The sequence below is a fragment of the Podarcis raffonei genome, chromosome 16 (assembly GCF_027172205.1).
Source record: "Podarcis raffonei isolate rPodRaf1 chromosome 16, rPodRaf1.pri, whole genome shotgun sequence".
In the NCBI taxonomy this organism is placed as follows: domain Eukaryota; kingdom Metazoa; phylum Chordata; class Lepidosauria; order Squamata; family Lacertidae; genus Podarcis; species Podarcis raffonei.
In genome coordinates, this window is record NC_070617.1 from 32,046,191 (window position 1) to 32,065,303 (window position 19,113).

At 42.9% G+C, this 19,113-nt stretch overlaps 1 protein-coding gene across 17 annotated transcripts in view; it reads right to left on the bottom strand.

Annotated features, from left to right (window-relative positions):
* Nucleotides 1-19,113, bottom strand: part of FBRSL1 (fibrosin like 1) — a 775,633-nt gene that overhangs the window by 5,489 nt on the left and 751,031 nt on the right. For 9 of the 17 annotated variants that reach the window (XM_053368547.1, XM_053368552.1, XM_053368546.1 and 6 more), the window contains 7 exons: nucleotides 15,710-15,781; nucleotides 14,940-14,978; nucleotides 13,431-13,502; nucleotides 13,023-13,106; nucleotides 10,290-10,422; nucleotides 4,477-4,560; nucleotides 1,753-1,836 (listed from right to left, as the gene is read on the bottom strand). In XM_053368547.1, the coding sequence (XP_053224522.1) occupies nucleotides 1,753-1,836; nucleotides 4,477-4,560; nucleotides 10,290-10,422; nucleotides 13,023-13,106; nucleotides 13,431-13,502; nucleotides 14,940-14,978; nucleotides 15,710-15,781 (568 nt within the window). The remainder of the gene's footprint in view (nucleotides 1-1,752; nucleotides 1,837-4,476; nucleotides 4,561-10,289; nucleotides 10,423-13,022; nucleotides 13,107-13,430; nucleotides 13,503-14,939; nucleotides 14,979-15,709; nucleotides 15,782-19,113) is intronic. The other 8 variants (XM_053368549.1, XM_053368550.1, XM_053368554.1 and 5 more) reach the window with 8 other exon arrangements.

Sequence of the window (19,113 nt, forward strand, 5' to 3'; positions counted from 1 at the left end):
TACAAAGCAACAATTTCTAGCAATTTTATACATTATGCAAGAGACAATGCATGTTACAGTACTCTTCCCACCCCCACCAACTTCCCTTCTTCCAGCGTAATGCATACCAATCTAGCAGGCTCTCTGTCCAGAACGGTTGGTTCAGCTTAGTGAATCGTCTTGCATCACCTTTGTGTCTCAAGGTGCTACTACAATCTAAATTTGGAATATGCAGATTTGCTCTATGGAGCACAGAGACAGTTTGAAGGCCATAAATACACAAGACTGAAATTAAAATATCCTTGCCCATCTTTGTATGATGCTCTCAATGCAATTAGCAGTTGTAGGTTCCATTTCCCAAGGAACATAGAAATGTTGCCTAAGGATGGAGATGAATCTGAGTAGCACTAGGTTTTAGTGTGTGAAAAAATGGGGGCTCAACCATTGCTTGTTTCTTTGTCTCAGCAGTCCTAAGTACACCTCAAAACCTACACAGTGCCTAATAGCACGTAAACAAGTCATTTCCCACAATCCATTTTAAGACTGTGACTAAATGCAGACCCCATAGTGCCAACAAGAAGGCAGATTTCGCTTTCTCCCTGCTGCTTTGCTAAACATCCACCTGAAGGGTTGGTGGAGGACTCAAATTGTTGGTGCAGGACATAATTGCATCAAGCAGTAAATTGCACTGGATTAGCCAATGGAAATGCCCTAAGCTCAGTTGCAGGACACATGCTTCCCATACGAAAGGTCCCAGGTTCAATCTGTGACATCTCTGTGTCAGGCTGGAAAAACAATCCTGTCTTGAGATCCTGAAGAGCTGCTGTCAGTCAGTGTAGACAATACTAAGATAGATGGACTTCAATAAGCAGATTCCCATGTTCCTGTGATTGCTTCCCATAGAAGTATCTTGAAAAAGCTACATAAATAGCCCATCTTGATGTACTTTCCCCCTGTACTTTTATCCACGTGAATAAAACCACTTTGAGGTTTTATTACAATCAAATGGTATATAAATGTTGTGAAATAAATAAATAGTACAAAAAGTCACTGCATGAGCACCAATTATTAGCTGTGATCTGAAACAGGGAAACAGATGCAAAATCAGTGCTTCACATGGGTGTTTCAAAGAACTGAAAAGTCCAGTGCAGAAGCCATCTGGCTACCTTGATTACTGGGAGGAGGAGGAGAATTTAGCTGTCTATAATCTTTCCTGCCTCCAAATAAAATGACTAGTGTTATTCAAGGTGCTCCTGGATCGTAGGTGTTCAGCTCCGAGAAATGCGTCACAGCACCCATTTAGTGCTCTTTTTCCCTGTTGGATCTGAGCTTGATGTGTTTGAATAAACCCTTAAAAAAAGAGAAGATGACACATGTATGGTAAGAGTTAGCATGTCCTCTCTCCAAAATGGCATTTTCAGGGCTCTTTGTGGTGACTCCATGCCTTTCACAAACAGTGAGAGAAGTGGCTCTGAGACACGCGAAGAAGATTAAGGGGATTAAGGTTTTACTGGCCCCTGTTTTCTCTGGAAATAGAGTGCAAGCAACCAAGTATGGTTGCCACTGGGTGGGGGAACAAATTATGGGAAAGCTCCTGCCACAGAGACCTGGAAGACTTAGGTGCAGTGTTTTGTTTTGTTCTCAAAAGGAGAATGGAGGTTAGGAAATGAAGGTTTTGCTCTATTTTAAACAAACTACCACCAGCTGCTTTCAATGTGAGCATGTGGTTTCTCTGGAGAGGAGGTTTGTCTACAGAACCCAGCCAGTACTTACTCAGAGTATGACTGCCTAATCCTCCAAAGGCATTGCTGCCTAAGTTCCCAAGGCCGCTGAAGGTGCTTGACCTGCTAAATGGATCTGGAAAGGCAAACAGGGTTTTAGCCGGCATTTAGCCAAGAATGTTGGAGAATGAAATGCACCCCTTTCTCCCCTCCCCCTCTTTATATATATATTTTAATGGTCTGAATCCAAGTAGGATTAGGCCAGACTTTAAGCTGATCCTTCTCACTGCAAGGTTCTTTGCACAGAAAATTCCCAGCGTGTTAAAAATGGAGAAGGGATTTGAGAACTTGCTCTGCAAAACAGGTGCTGGAGTTAAGCTCTGTGCGTGCCAAGCGAGAGGGAAGCTGAAAGTTAACAGCCCAGGAGCCAAAATTGATGGGCACAGCTACCAAGCTGATACCCAATCCACCTGGAATAGCAACAACAAAATGAAAAGCTGAAAGCTGATTTCTGACGTGGTTGTGATTATTTTTTTAGCGGGGAGGTGGCAAACAGATAGGAGGAGATGCCAATGCAAGAAACTCAGGCACGCATAAAGTGGCTTTTTTTACCCCTTTGCTTTGGATTATGTAGGCTAACAAATCTTATACATATCTACTCAAAAGCAAGCCCCAGGGATTTGCTCCCAGGTGAGCATGCCTAGGAGTACAGCCTTCATTACACTATATAGGCCCAACTATGAAGCTAAAATTTGACATAACCTAGGAACTCCCACATCAAAGAGTTACTGCATTAATCTGACACCTCATTCCCTGGAAATATGTGTTAGCTATTTTCATCTAACTGTATATTTTATTTGCTATCCTTGTCCTTTGCCTATGGAACCCACATGTTCTGAGAGCTGCTAAAACTCTGCAAAGGGCTGCTTGACCTCAGAGGAAACCATGGGCAAAAACATACTATTTGCTCTAGCAGAACAAATAGGCAGAATATGTGAGTTATATACTCTTCTTTTAATGAGTTACTAGCGAAAATGGCACCATGACCTGGACTCCTGATTAAATACTCTTTTAAGTTATAAAACACTACTCATGGACAAGAGTGAGAGTCACAGACACCCAATACCACCCCCACTCCCCACAACGGCATACTATGGGCATGAATATAGTAGCACCTCTTGGTCAACCCTAGAACCCTAAATGGATAGCTCTAATAATGTGTAAAGGATTATCTAGGAGTTGAGTTCACACCATCTCAGCAAACTCCATGAGAGACTGCAACCGACTGACTGGTCACTGACTGACTGACCGGGAAGATTTGTGGATGACTCAGATTAGTTTAATTGGTCTAGCAGTGTGGGTTAATTACTGTACTCCATTGCCTGCCCCATACTGGTAACAACTGGAAAAGGCTCATGTGTTGGCTAGCAGTTTTTAACCAATGTGGCCACTAGCTCAAATCAGAATGAGTCAACACAGCTACAAGTGTGAGATTCTATCTATAACAGAGATGGGTGACCCGCTCAGCACTGAAAACGTTATAGCAAACTTCAAATCACTTGCTCAGATCTGCTTCTTCCAGTATGAAGGCAAGAAAGTGTCTTAAAGAAATCAAGATGAAGATTATCAGAATTCTAACTTGGCAAATTAATACAAGGATGGGTGCAGCCATGGCTTTTTTTCAGAGGCACCTCTCAGGTGGGCACCACTGCCATTATAAGAGAACAAGGGAGGTGTTCAGGGTGAGTTCCGGCACCTCTTTTTCTAGAAAAATAGCACTGGGTGCAGCAATGGCTACTGCCCAGGAGAGTTAAAAACAGGGAGCTCCAAACTGAGAGGCAATATTTCTCTGATAACCTGATGCTGGAGACAAAGCAATAAGATATGGCTATCCCTGTCATGTCCTGCTTGTGAGCTTCTCATAGATACTTGAGTGGCCAGAGGCTAAAAGGACCTTTTGGTCAAATCCGACAAGGCAATTCTTTGGTTTTTAGTTCATGGTGTGTAGTGAAGAACACGCTCTGGGAGCTTGTGTACAGTCCACAGTCCCTGCATTGCCCACCCTGATCTTCAGCAAACCTCCAGGGGACAATCTAGGGAGCACAAAAAAAGCCATTTGTGCACCAGCTAATATTTGTCTTTGGTGATTTCAAATGTTTTCGTTTTTTTCCTGGCCAGCCCTGTAAAAACTGGAAGATGGCACAATTGAGCTGATTCATCCCTGTTATCAGTTCTGCATGTACTGTTGGGAGATACAATGGCCGTCTTGTTCTCTCTTCTGTCCTTTAAACATTCGAGTTTTTCCAAGAAAAAAACTCATGGCTCTCTTGTACTGCCTGGCAAATAATAACTGGTAACACTATTATGGAGGATTCTGCAGTTGAAAAGGACACACAACCCAAGTATTTCAGCTTTGGAAGGACAGAAATTGCCACTCTGGGTTTCTTGGAAACACTGGTGGATCTTCCAGTGGTAAATAAATCTGATTTGACATAAAACTGCTATCTCTGAAACTTTTCTCAGATGTATATTGAAGGCAGCCTGAAAATCATTGCAGCTTAAGAGGATACTTCTGTCTCTTCCGATTCTCTTATATAAACAGCACCCCCTCCCATCCGATTTCTTGTGGGGAATGTTGCTTAGGCATTGCCCTTATTGTAGAGGCTAAAACTCCTGCTCTGCTTCTATACAATTTTTTTTATAAAACATTGCTAATGCACAGGAAGCCAAGACACACATAAAGCATTATTGATAAAAGGTGAAAGAGTTTACTTACACCTACCTGCCAAGTGGTTAGTAGGCAGGAAGCTGCTGTGATGAGGCGAAGGGCCGAAAGGAGTGGCGGTTGGGTGGGCAGAACCTGTGGATGCAAGAAAGAAGAGACCTTTGTATTTTAAAAATGTCAGCAGAATACTCACAGGAAGAAAAAAGTACCTAATGGGTCAACTCTTGAGTGTTACTAACGTGGGATACAACCCCAAGTCAGCTGTTGCCATGCGTCTGTCTTGAGAGACAATGTGTGCCTTGGGGACTGAAGTTGGCACCAAAGCGACCTCCTCAGGGCACAAGCCTGGGCAGTAGGTATGGAGGTCTTGTGCTGCCCAGACAAGAAGACCTCCTCCTTGGCCTCGCTGATGCGGTCCAAAGGAAAGCAGAGTGGCACCAATGTGGCTGCAGCAAGTTAAGAACTGGCATATTAGCTGGGTAGGCTGGATCACTTTCTGTGTCTGTATGTGTGCGTGCGCAAGACCCATTGCAACATACACAGACAAACACGGGGCCAGGCCGGTGTCATGAAGTGAAGCTTTCATGACAACACCACATTTATGTCATGATTTCGTGTGTTCAAAGTGCTTTCACAGCAACCATTGCGGTAGCATTCAATGGTAGACCAGTATCCGCATGTGACAAATTGGGGTAAGGTAACCCATTGTGTGAGTGGAAGCCAGTGCAGCTCCCCAAATCTGTTCCAGTGCATCAGGAGAACCTCCAAAACAGTGTGCTGAGAGGAGAAGGGAGATCATTCCAGCAGGCAAGCAGAAATGCAATCTCCTTAATGCTATGTTGAATACAACCCTAGGGCTTGCCTATGGCCACGTTGAATTTGTAGCTGATGTGTGATTTGAAGCAGAAACTCCTTCCCTCCCAGCACCATTTTTAAGCCACTCTACTAGTATCATCAGCTCCGGTTGCTGGCTGGCGTAGGGTTCCAGGTTTCGTTTTTGCTATTTTGGTTGCAGAGAAATAGTTGGGAGAAATGATATTTCTGCTAATGCTTCATGTAGTATGGGGCAGGGGGAAAGCATTTTGTGAAAGTTACAAAAATCATGATAGTAAGGCATTTCTGAGCACAGGTTCTGTTGGCATGGGATGGGTAAATATGGACTTGGAGGGCCCAGCAATTAAGCATCCCTCAGTTGAGTGATATTTCCTCCTCCTGCTCGACTAGCTGAGAATTCCTGTTTGCCAGGCAGAATTTTACTGGGCTTGAAAAATTCCACGACACCTAACATCCAACAAATCTCTGTGTGTGTGTGTGTGTGTCCACCCACCCACACCCCATGTATATGTATGTATATTTATATTTAGCCTTATCATTTACTCATTAATCTGCTTTCCAACACACAGTGTGTTGTCTCCATTCACAGTCAGCTGCGTGCTGGAGCTCTTTCCACACCCCTCCTGGCTGCCAGAAGGCCATCGTGTAAATCTAGCAGATGTGGGGAAATGCCTTCCAAGATCAAACACAATATTCCTACAGTATATACTGTGAAGTCATGCAAAATGCAGTTTACAGGAGGCCAAAAGAGAAGTTGGGCAGCTCTCACACTGGGAATGGTCATATGTGGGTTTTGTTTTATTATTCTTAATTTATCATATGGTGAGACTTCAAATGAACAGGATCATGGCACAGGCATTAGTGGAAAAGGGAAGGCTGTTCAAAATGGAGAGGGAAGAACTTTTCTCTTATTCCTGTTGGAAAATGGAGGTGGAATATATATATATATGTATTTGGCATGCCTTTCTGCGGCTCCTCTAACACTGCACTTTGCTATGTGAGGTGAAGCAGGATTTCAACTCAGCAGGAGGAGTGTCAAACCAGCACCCTTTTATCAGCATTAGGCAGAATCTGATATGCAAGTTAAAAAGCATGGATGCATAGATGATAAATGGTACATCATGCTCAGTAATCTTTTGGCACTCTCTCTCTCTCTCTCTCTCTCTCTCTCTCTCTCTCTCTCCCCTCTCTCCCCTCCCTCCCTCCCTCCCTTCTTGCAACTTTTTGAAGTTTATCTACCATCTTGTACTTTGCATTTATTCTGGTCATTTCCATTTCTCTTTCTCTTCGTGGAGATTCCTAAAACAAACGTTGGCAGCAGTTCAGGTAAGTGTGAGCAAGTAGCAAGAAATGGAGTAGCCAGCTATGATTAAATGGGCTCAGGACATTGGTCATAATATTTTGTTTGCTGATTGGGAAAAGTTGTGGACCACCGGGATGAAATTCACGGCGTGTAATGCCTTAAGAGAAAATATTATGAAAATGATCTATAGGTGGTACATAACCCCAGTCAAGCTTGCAAAGATTTACCATTTGCCTGACAATAAATGTTGGAAATGTAAAGAAAAGGAAGGTACATTTTTTCACCTTTGGTGGACGTGCCCGAAGATCAAGGCATTCTGGGAAATGATCTACAATGAACTTAAAAAGGTATTTAAATATACTTTCACCAAGAAACCAGAGGCCTTTCTCTTGGGTATTGTCGGCCAAGGGGTGTTAAAGACAGATATAACTTTTTTCATGTATGCTACAACAGCAGCTAGAATACTCATTGCGAAGTACTGGAAGACGCAAGATCTACCCACACTGGAAGAATGGCAGATGAAGGTGATAGACTACATGGGCTTGGCAGAAATGACGAGCAGAATTCGAAACCAGGGAAGAGAAACAGCGCAAGAAGAATGGAAAAAATTCAAGGACTATTTAAAGAAATATCACAAAGTTAATGAAAGTTAGAATGATGTTGGATTGGAAAGTAAATGGTTACTATTAGTAATGGTTAAGACAAGGAGAATAAGGAAGATTAACTTAAACTTAAATTAAAATAAGGGAAGATTTGCTGAGTATTTGATAAGAATTTGGAATACAGAAAAGGGAGGCACGAGGAAGTCGGGGAAGGAAGGTTTAAGAAATCAGGATATGAAATGGTACATGTTTTTTGTTTTGTTTTTGTCTTTGTATGTTTATGTATGTTATGTTTATATGGAAAAAATTTTGAATAAAAAATTATTAAAAAAAAGAAAAAAAAGAAATGGAGTAGCATTCAACAAAGTTGTCTCTTTGCACAGACACTTCATCTTCTGCAGTGGACCCCCCCCCCCAAAAAAAAACCCATCTCAGGAGGGTCAGAACAGAATTGAGGGGGAGGCAGGAGAAAGAGGGGAAACTCCACTGTGCAAAGCATAAGTTGTTGTGTGAATGGGACAACTTTGTTGGATGAAACCCTTTTGACTCTTACAAACAATGGTGACGTGCAGAGCAGACCTAGTTATAAACATGTATCTTGCCATTTCAGCAAGATGGAAGCGGTGTAGTCTTGGGCAATTCAAATTTGTAGGCGTGAGATTAAAATGGACTGCTCTGAAACTTGTCATTCTAAATTTTGGAGTGGGAAAGGGAAGGAAGGTCAGGTGAATATTTCAATTTTGTTTGTTTCTTTTAATTACAATAGGCCTAGAACATAAGAAAAGCCTGCTGCATTGGGCCACTTGAAAATGAACTCTAAGCATCCTATTCTCGGAGTGGCCAACCATATGCCCACGGAAAGTCCAAAAGCAGGATCTGAGTGCAACAGCACTCTTCCCCTCTTGTGATTCTCCACCAAGTGATTACATGTATGTGTGAAAGCTGTAGTTCAGCAGTACAGCGCTTGCTTTGCATGCAGAATGCCAGAGATTCAATCCCTGACATCTCCAGGTATGGCTGGGAAACCCAGCCTGAAATCCTGGAGAACTAGACAGTCTAACTTGGTATAGGGTAATTTCCTGTGGCCGCATTTTTAATTTAGGGTAATCCACTACTGAATGGTCAAGTGATGTATATGCATCTGTGAATCAGCCCCCAAGTTTGGAGTTAAAAGGCAGAAGAAAAGCAATAGCTAAAAAAGCAAGAGATAGCCAACACAGCTTAGCCCTAGTAATCAATGGAGATAGAACACATAAAGTTGAACTCCATGATTAATCACCTTGGATTGTTTCACGTTTGTTTTCAGGTGGAAGCAGGACTGCAGGTTACCACTTAGAAATTGGATTACATGTTCTGTTCTATCTGTCTCTGTCTTATAGATCTCCAGACTTGATAACTTGCATTTTTGTTATTCTTGCAGGAGATTCTGCACAGCTGTGTCTGCACACCAGAGGTGTGAATATCATTTTTTGTGCATTCAGTACAATGCCTGAAATGGATGCACACCAAGGTTGGTGTCCGTTATTGGCCAAGCATCCAAGCTCATATTCTAGAGAGGCAGTCTCTAGCGGCGTGAGACATTCTGAGATATCTAGACTCTACTGTCTGCTCAGGAGCAAGTGGGTTTCATTAGTGAAAAGGAGAAGGTTGGTCTAGGTTTGGACAAAGGAGAAGGCATGTTGCCAAGAGTTCCCTCAAATTGGAGCCAGTTTTGGGTACAAACAGATTTATGCTGCCTGCCCTAGAATACACGCAAGCTTTTCCAGTGGCTGTGTGTTGCAGGGGAAGATAGTTAGGAATGTGCCCTTGATAAGCATTCTGATGAACCTCTGGGTTCCTAGGAACATGATGTGGAAACCACTGGCTCACCATGAAATGACTGAAAAGTGATCGAGTGAATTGGCTCTAAGCAACCAGAAAACGAGTTAAGGAAACTCCAGAGAGAAAAGCTGCCATGGCTAGCGGGACGCGGTGTTATCTATAAACATAGCAACTTGCTCGACTGCTTTGAGACGGATGGAGGCTGTCATCTCTCTAATCCTGTAGGATTTCAGAAGGTGTATAACGGATGGGAGATTTCTTCAAAGGAGACAGCTTACAAACTTGACTACATGGGGCTGATAATAATAAGAATTAAAAAAAAGAAAAAGAAAGAAATCCTTTGGAGAAAGCCAGGGACAATATTGTGGGCTGTCGGGGAGTTATTAAATATAATGTCTGCCAGGCAGCTGAACATTCATCCCAAAGCCAGGTGGGCCTATGATAACTTAAGTCTTTTAGCAGTAACAAGGCAATACGGCAGAAACCATGATTCACCCCAACTATACTCTTGTTCCATAAAGTGACTAGAAAGCCTTAGATACTGTAAAGTAAAAGATTTATTCATTTCTCTATAAGAGTCACAATGTTTGTTCATCCTGCTCTCCTCCGATAACCAACTTTATTGAGATTTACAGTCCAATCCCTCTTGTGATTAATATACTCACAGGTGGGTTGGGTCATTTATCTGGGACTGAAATAAAGGCGTCCTTTAATCTGTTGCCTATGCTCTGCAACCCTATACATGTTTACTCAAATGTAAGCCCGACTGTATTCAGTGGAGCTTATTTCCCAAGAAGTGTGCATAGAGCTGAAGCCTTAATAGATCTATTTCTCTGTCAAAGCACCCCAATTGTGGAAATCCCTTCTCACTGGAGATACGAATGGGCATCCTCCATATTGTCTTCTCATAGCCATCTGAAAATATGTTTACTAATTTAGGCTTCTGGAAGAAATTAACAATCTATGCCAGACAATATTCAGAATTCATTGAGACAGTGTCTGTTTTATGTTTGTATGCCATTTATTCTTATTTTAGGTACAATGTGTGAGAGAGAATTACTTTGATTTGTGAAGTAGGAAAGGATCCAGCCAAACCTGAGTCTGCACAGGCCATTTGGGTGATTGGGCGTTTCGGCCCCAAGGCTTCAATGTTTATAAAACTAGTGGTCTTAAGAGGAAGAAAGCTTTCTGACCATGTCTGCACACGTATTAATGATTACTAAATTTTGCACAGAATAAAAGGGAGGGGAAGGGAACAATTAAACGCATATGTCCATACTTATTCAACACTCATTCCTCCTCACCTGTGGTGGAAAAAAGTGGCCGGGCGAGATCTTGAGGATAATGGAACCCTGGGAACACACCAGGGGCAGGAGGTCTGCTGAACAGGTCAAGTTTCCCACCTATCTCTAGCTTGTGGGGATCCAGTTGCATTTGCTGTCAAAGGATACAAAAAAACATCTCATTATACATTTTTCTTTCCTTTACTACAGAGAAAAGGGGAGGGGGGAGGAAAGCAGTAAAAGGGCTCACACTTCACGCCTGCGTTAGCACTGCCAGGGAGAGTTAGCCAGAGTGATGGCAGCATCTGTGGTCTCATACTGAGAGTCATGCTCTGACAGTAGCCTCTATGAGGCCATTTCACTCCACAGCTTCTCAGCTGCCTGCCTGCCTGCCTCCTCCTCCTCCTCCTCCTCCATGAATAAGTTCTGAAATGAGCTCTTAGCCCCATGGCATTAACTCAGCAGGAGAATGCAATGTGATATGCTGAGTGAGTCGTGCGCCCCTCGGATCAGTCTGCAGCCTCAGCCCGGCACAAACATATTCCACAGGCTGAAAGCTGCAGACAGAACTAACCCTCAAAGAGTTGGATGACAAGAGTCGCATGCTTGGTTGCTTCAGTTCAGTTCACAGAGAGAGACGGAAGAAGACAGAGGCTTGTGGAGGCTATCCCTTTCCTGGGGCAAAGAAAGCGCAGCATGAGAGACTCATGGAAAAGGAAGAGGATGAGGAAAGAATCTGCCCCCTGCATTCAGAGTGCTACACAGCCCCGTTTATTTCAATATGCTTTGAGGACGGAGCTTTCTTTCGCATGCTGATAAAAACTAGCCTAGGACAAAGTGTGCAAAAACAGTGCCCATTTGTTGGGAGGACACTCAAGTGTATCCTTGGAGGTTAAGCAGAAGCTTTACTTTCCCCATAAGAGATAACAGCTATAAATGACCTATGAAAGGATGGCATATATTCCATGACCGCAGAGAGCATAAGTAATGGAATAATAAACAAAACTTTGCGGGAGCTGAAAGGCTGCTACGAAAAGGAGCAGTGCAACCTCTCTTCTTCCTCTCCTGGTTATGTGAAAGGCAGGGGTAATCAATATGGTTCCCTCCTGATGTTGCTGTTCTCCAACTCCCATCGGCCTCAGACAGCATAGCCAATGGAAAGAGACAATGGGAGCTCCAGTTCACAGCTTCTGGAGGGCACCACACTGGCTACCCCTGGGGTAGGAAAACGAAAAACATGAACTGATGACATTTCACTTCGATTCCCCCTCACTCCACTGACTGTTCTTTACAAGGGTGGGGAAACTCCCAGCACGATGATTATCCTGTCATACAATTTTTATTATACGTTAATTGGGGAGGCGGCAGGGAGAAGGAGCCACAGAGCCACTGTTTTTGACATCTGCTGCACATTGCCTGTAATGTCTAGTTCCACCCAGACTGTCAAGCAAAACTATGTTTGATACTAAGAACTATCTTACACAAAATCAGCATAGTAAGGTATCTACTATTAAAGAGCCTCAGGTGGGGGTCTTGCTCAGCCCAGCCACCTGACAGCATGTAGCTAGAGCTATCAGGAAGTCAAGCTGTGGCACCTCAACCATGCAAAGGAAATGGTTGGGCACTGAGTTATGACTCTGGCTGCTGAACATATTGGTTCCGACACTCCCTTAATATATAAAAGCTAGTGTACCTTAACCACTCCAGCAAGACTGTAAAGCAGGTAATATTGAAGTATGGAAGGTTGTTAGAAAAGCAGATTGAGCCATTTCCAGGCTTATTAGTTGCTACCAAAGTGTGTGGCTCTTAAATGGTTTCTGCTTAAAATAACGGTATACTCATTGAACCTGATTAACGTGTGCAGTCCAGCTGTATTAAAATGAAGGGATACTTGCCACTTCTGTAACACGTTGTGGAATGGCCACATTTCTGCCTTTTTCCCTGACACTAGTTACTTAGCTATGGCAGTAAATACCTGTGATGGATTAATGAGCAAAGCACAAGGTGGTTGTGGTGATGATAATGAAGAGAGGGGCATAAAAACAAATAATTTGGCTCTTAAATCAAAGCATCTATTCAAGGCATCTAGGATCCTGTGGTTCTGCAACTCCCAAATACACGTGCCTTGTAAAACATCTACAGAAATTAATTGACCACAGAGTGTTAAGCATTTGTATCCGTGGTTGTTGCTAAACCAAGATTTTAAAGCACAGGTAGTGTTGTGGCCGAGCTATTGTTTAGTTTCTTCTGTTAGAAGCTAAGAACATCCTGTTAACAATTCCTGCTAATGGACTTCCCCATTTGCATGGACACTACTTCTGCCTCCCCTATATCACCCGAAATATTCATAACTGCCTCCCAAGAGCTTCACCAAAATTCTGCAACATGGTAATGAAATGTCTATGGCTTTGATTGCGCTTATTGATGCATATTATAAAAGATGTTCTAGCTAGCACACTTTGGGTCTCCGTGTGGAATTTAACTCCCCTCTGACTCAATAAAAACCCCCGTGAGAAGTGGCTTTAGCATCACTGAGATCACTCAAGACTTAAGTGCCTTGAAAACTGACATCTGGACTCTTCCAAGTGCCGGATTCTAAGGGCTTTAGACGAATTGCTTGGGCAAAGGTGAACCATCTATCCCTAACATTCTCACCTCTCCAGTTCCAGTCTCCCCCCATCCCTCCCCTCCACACAATACCGCAAAATAAAAAACCCCAAGCACCTCTGACACAATGACTGTCATTCTACTCGCCTGCTCTATGTTTTGTAAAATGTCCTTCACCGTACCGCTCATTTCACTCTGAACAGGATAACACTCCATATTCCACAGGAGGTACTAGTGCAGAAGGGAAATGATATTAAACATGCGTGCTTCGTACGCCCCCACCGTCCCCACAAGCCTCCCAGCTGATCTCCTTTCGGTTGCATATTTTATACCTTTGACTCGTTTTGCTACCAGTCTGCCCTGCCCCACCAGACAAGCACAACCAATTACAGCTCTACGATAGATGTTAAAAGACAGAAAGGCTTAATTAATTTCACACCTTACAAACAAAAGCTACACCGTGAGAAGCTACTTATTTATCAGGTGGGAGTAGCAGTGGGAACACATCATGTCAGCCGAAAGACTCATCATCTCTGAATAAATATGCTCATTTACCTTTATCTTCTGCTGGTGATGGTAGATCTGCCAGGCAATCTGTACGTGAACAGCACACCACTTGCCAGGCTTCTGCAAGCAAATGGATTTTAAAAATGGAGGTTTAACTTAAAATAGCAGCAATCTGGAGCCATTTTTTCCCCTTGAGAATACTCAGCTCACAAAAAGAGACTAGTCATTCATAATTGTTTTGTGGAAGAATGGAAGCCTTTTTTTTGGAGTATTTAAAGAAATATTGTAGTATGATAAATTCGTGAGCAGGATTTGAACTATGAGCAACAGAAGGAATGAGATTGTACGGTGGTCATGATATAAAAGAGAGAAGATTGAGTGCATCAAGGGGGAGAAATTAAAAACACCACGGAAAACGGGTGGGGAAGTCAAAAAAATCAAAGAAAAATTATGTTTTGGAGTGTATATGTGATTTTTTTTTTGAAATTTAATAGAATATAATAATTAAAATGACTAGTCATTCACAGTGCTGGATATTGATTTGGTTTGTATAATTTAGAAATATGCAGTATTGTTTTCATGTGAGGGAAGATTACTTGTAACAAATTCCTCCTTTGTGGAGCTTGGAGAGCATCAGATCATATGATGCAATCCCACCCTGTTCAAAGATCTGTTAGTGAAGCCTGCTCAGGATATCATGTGTGTTTTGGATGCAAGATTAGCATCCTCAAGGTACAGGGACTTTTTAGGTTAGGTGCCCCTATGGGCTTCATTTACAACCCCCCCCCCCAGTATTTGCCTCCCTTAGGAGACAGGTAAAGCATTTTGTTATTCTCAGGCCTTTGAAAAAGAGGCTCCTGCTTATGAAGGACAATCACACCATTGCTGATCTGTTGAATTTAAGGGGGGGCAGTATAAAAACCATGGTGCATGAATAAGAAGAGCCCTCTTGGATCAGGCCAAAGTTAATTTAGTTCACCATCTTATTTTCATGAGCAGGACATGAAGGCAGTAACTGTCTGTCACTGTTGTCCCCCCTGGAACTTGTGTTCAGAGGTACAGCCATGATGACTAATCATTATCTCTTCTTCACTCTCAATGGAAAATTCCTTTATTAAGTAAGAGGAAAGAGCATGGATAGGCCTGATAAATATATAAAATAAACATATAAAGAAGCTCGAGTCGGGAGAACCATATTTTATTCTTCCCACAATCCATGCATTGATTTTTTCATCCTTAATTCATGAAGGAGAAGGCTCCTTTGGATTGCAGGCTCTAAGAAACTGTGTGATTGAAATCATGAAAATTTGTTTAGCACTGCAAATGCTTCATTTGCATAATTTATGCAGGTAGCAGAATCTAGCTTTTCCTACTGTAGAATTTGGGCTAACTTGGAAAGTTGAAGCAGAAAGTGAATGCAAGGTACGAATCAAGAGTATTATTTAATCAACTTCAAAGGAAGTGCCAAGACAGATTTATGTCACATGCATGTACATTTTTACATTTACACAAATTATATTTTAAGAAAAGGTAGATTAAAAAAAATCCCTGACAAACCTTACTTACTCGTACTGGAGCCCGATAGGGGTCAGACACCTAAGGAAAATGTGGAAAAACAGATCAGTCTTGGAAATTCAGTCATACAGAGGAAAAGGAATTTAATTTGAGAGAATAGATGACAATAAACAGAGAAAATAAATCAGAGGAGAATTGTCACAGAGGAAAACCTCCTTCCATTAATTTGCACCAAGTTAGAAAGTCCCAAAGGGTGCCCTGCAGTCTTAGCACTGATGGAAACATGCCTTTATAAAAGCAGCTAGCAAGTAAGAATGTGGATTCTTTCAAGTTCAAAGTCAACTACTTGAAGCCATCCAAACTGGCACAATAGTTTGCATGACTGCTTGCACTGGAATAGTGCAGGTGCAACACATTTGGTGAACCCCCTATCCAGTTTGAGAACAAGCAAGACTCAAAACATACATTTATGTGGTCCAGTCGGTTCAGCTATTTACCCATTAACTTAAAATTCGGGTCTGCTAACCAGATCTGAGGATCCAGTTCTTTCTCCATCTTGCTTTTTAAAAAAAAACAAAAACAAAACAGCAATAATATAACAAAGGGTTTTTTGTTTACATAATGATAACATTTCCCATTTTTAAGCCTTCTACTCAGGAAAACCCGAGTCTGGGAAGCAATAGCACAGCCAAAGGTTGTGCCATTTTCCCTCTCTTTTTCTGCAGGAAAAATATACATTATGTTTGATTTTTAGAGGGCTGAACCTTTAGTTGGAATCAGACAAAGACAGAGGTTTCACGTGCTTTACATACCCCTGGCGTCTTTTGCAGAAGAGTATGGTGTACTGCTCCAGGCCTACTCGCTACGTCAATAGGATTTGAAGTCTGCAATGAAAGGAGAAGACAATAAATAAAAGTTCCACTGCTCCAGCCATGATTTAATGCGACCCTGTTAAAACATAAAGCTTGTAAATATGCAAAGTTAGTTAAGTTTAGTATGGTAGCTTAGTATGTTTTTGTAGGAAGGGTTTCAGTTAAACGCCCTATGAGAAATCATACTTGCTATTTGGTGCTCGTGGACCTAAGCCTTAGGCCTGGATTTTTAGGAGCACCTTCGCACAACCAAAATGGGTTCGCGGGCTCTGTCCTTTTCTGGAACCTCCCAGCCTGGCCACAGTGATTCATGCTTTAGTTGACTGTTGTTTGAATTATTGCTAACAGCCTGTGGGACTGCCTCTGAAGAGACATGGAAACTTTAGCTGGTTCTGAATTCTGTAGCCAGACTTCTTATGGGGTTGGGATATAGGACATGTGTTGTACTAACTCCTTTGGCTGCCTAGTTGCTGTCACTACATAAATAAGCGAGTGGCTCCTGAACTGGATGAATGTAGGGCTGCTTTTAATTCACTCTGTGTTGTTGCAGAATGTAAAAGGTAAAGGACCCATGACAGTTAAGTCCAGTCAAAGATGACTGGGGTTGCAGCGCTCATCTTGCTTTACAGGCCAAGGGAGCCGGCATTTGTCCTCAGACAGTTTTTCCGGGTCATGTGGCCAGCATGACTAAGCCGCTTCTGGTGCAACAGAACACCAGAACCAGAGCAGCACATGGAAACGCCGTTTACCTTCCCACCAGAGCAGTACCTATTTATCTGCTTGCACTTTTTGGCGTGCTTTTGAGTTGCTAGGTTGGCAGGAGCTGGGACCGAGCAACGGGAGCTCACCCCCTCACGGGGATTCGAACTGCCGACCTTCTGATGGTCAAGCCCAAGAGGCCCAGTGGTTTAGACCACAGCGCCACCTGCGTCCCTTGTTGCGGAATGAGGTGCTCACAAAAAATGATATGACTTGCTCAGTAAGTGGCAGAGCTAGGGACAGATCCTTTTCTGACCAAGGTGGGGGTGAGAGGTGTTCTCACCCCCTGGCATGTTTAATTGGGTGCATAGGCTTTATCCTGAGAATCCCAATTGTAAAAGCTTTCAGTGCTCACGACTGTAGAGATCTTGGAAATATGGTAGAAAAGTGGAAACAGAGCGTACGATGGTAAATGCTTTGTGTGTCTGTGTCCCCAACGTTCTGAAAGTTGACTTCTGAATAGGTTCATCACGGGATAGGGACCCATCATACTCTGCAGGATTGAACGGAAGCAACTTGCTGCCTCAGGCGGAACAGCAAAAAGCACCCTCAGAACAGTCAAGGAGTGCAGTAACCAAGGTCAGTTAAGATATTTAGGCAGCCGAGGCTGAACATCTCTCAAGCTCCTTTCCCCCTCCCTGGCGGTATCAATACAAGAACAATAATAAAAGTGAATAGCAATTTGCTGCCCTTTCATAACCCCCCAAGCAGCTGCCTCACGGTAATTTGTGCAACATTCAGTGCTCTTCCCTCAGTTACCATATAGCCACTGGCTAGAAACCAGGGATGTGAAACCTTTATTAGTCTGCAGGCCGCATTCCCCTCGTGTGCCACCTTCTGGGGGTCAGATGCTAAAGGGGGGGGGGGGCAGAGGCAAAAAGCTGGTTGAGCAACCAATGCAAATCTTTGCTTTGTACAGTTCCAGATGTACAAAAGTTAGGGGTTTCTACACCCCACCCCACCTCACATCCAGGTAAGCAGGAGGTCTGAGAGTTTGGGTGAGGGGTTTGTGGCCTAGGGTTGCACAGAGGTACAGTCCTAGGAAGGCTGCATCTGGGCCCAGACTAGAAGTCCCCCCCCCGCTATAGACCCTTAGAAGCAGCCACATTCGTTTTCCTTTTTTTTTTTTTTTTGCTCTTTTGGACATAAATATAATTTTTTTAAATGATTTATTTTAGCTGTCAACTTTGGGTGGCGGAGCCCATTCTACATCTAAGTCATGGTGTGTGCTACACTTTCTGGCTTCTTTGTGCAAAAAAGATTTTGCCTCATTAAAGGGAGATGAGCACACATATTCTTGTGCATTCTTCTCTTCCTAGCAACAATGCTGCCCCTCCTTCACTGAAGACACATTTGCCTTTTATACATGTGAAATTGCACCACTGAGCTTGTACGTCCATTCGCCTTGGAACCTTGCTAATTTCCTCTATTATTTTAGCAGGAGCAATAGCCGTTTATGGATGCAACTGTGCATGTTTAAAGGCTGTTGTTTTAAAACTAGATCTTTTTTTTTTTTTAAAAAACGGCCTGTAAATCTATGAGGAAGTAGGAAAACCAGAAATCACACTCTAGCGTATGATTGGATAGAACACCAAAAGGTGTTTTTTAATTTTTTGCCTGGGGTGCAATTCTGCACAGTAGTTAACCAAGCCCTGAGGTTATACCTCCAACCTGGTGTGATCGGTCCCAGGAGAGCCCTGTCTTGGCTTGTTGGAGGGAATGGGGCTCTGAGCCAGCAATCAGTCTTTTCCTTCCCATGGCACTGCACCTGTTGTTCTTCAAGATGAGTGCAGAAAGTTTGGCTAATTCCCTAGCTAGGCAGTTAACCGATTAAACGGGCCAAATTGCTGTCAGATTTCAAACAAGGAGGCTTAAGGAGCAACCTGCAAACATACTTCTGTAACTTAAGTATGAGAGGTCAAGGATGGTTTTAAAAGTTGAAAGAAAAAGAACAAAAGGACGCAACGAAAGAATCCTGAGTTGTGTGTGCAAAGGAGAGGGTGGGGGAGATTCTCCCATGAGCGGAAGGGCTGTCAGGCCCCTTTTGTGAACTGATGGGTAGGGAGGCAAAAATAACAGCTATGATGCATTTTAAGGTCACATCACATTAATAGTGTGAGTGATAGAGTGCCCTTTGGTCCTTCTGTCCCCCTGAAGACAGATGGAAATGCTTCCTTCGGCAAAGTAAATTGAATACTTTTGACCTTTTCAAGTTCTTAGCTCATGAGAAATGGCCTTTGGGAAAGTAGCTAAGAAGTTTGCAGTCAGGTTGGATTCATGTGGTGGGGATTTACATATGAGGCCTCGGGGAAGTGACATGAGAAGTGGGGAGGGAAACAAAAACAAACTCCTTGCTTCACAGGGCAAGGAGGACAGAATTCATTATGCCACGGTCAGCCACCGAATGCGTCTGTCATGATGATCTAGGGCTTAAGGCAGCCACATGGGAGGAAGAGGAAAGTTTGAGAAGAAAAAGGTTAGGATGATTTGTGTGGATTTCAGCTTTATCTTTTCTCCAAGGAGATGAATCATTATCGCTGCAAGTTGTGGATAATTTAGGTGCGTCCACATGCTCCCCATTCAGT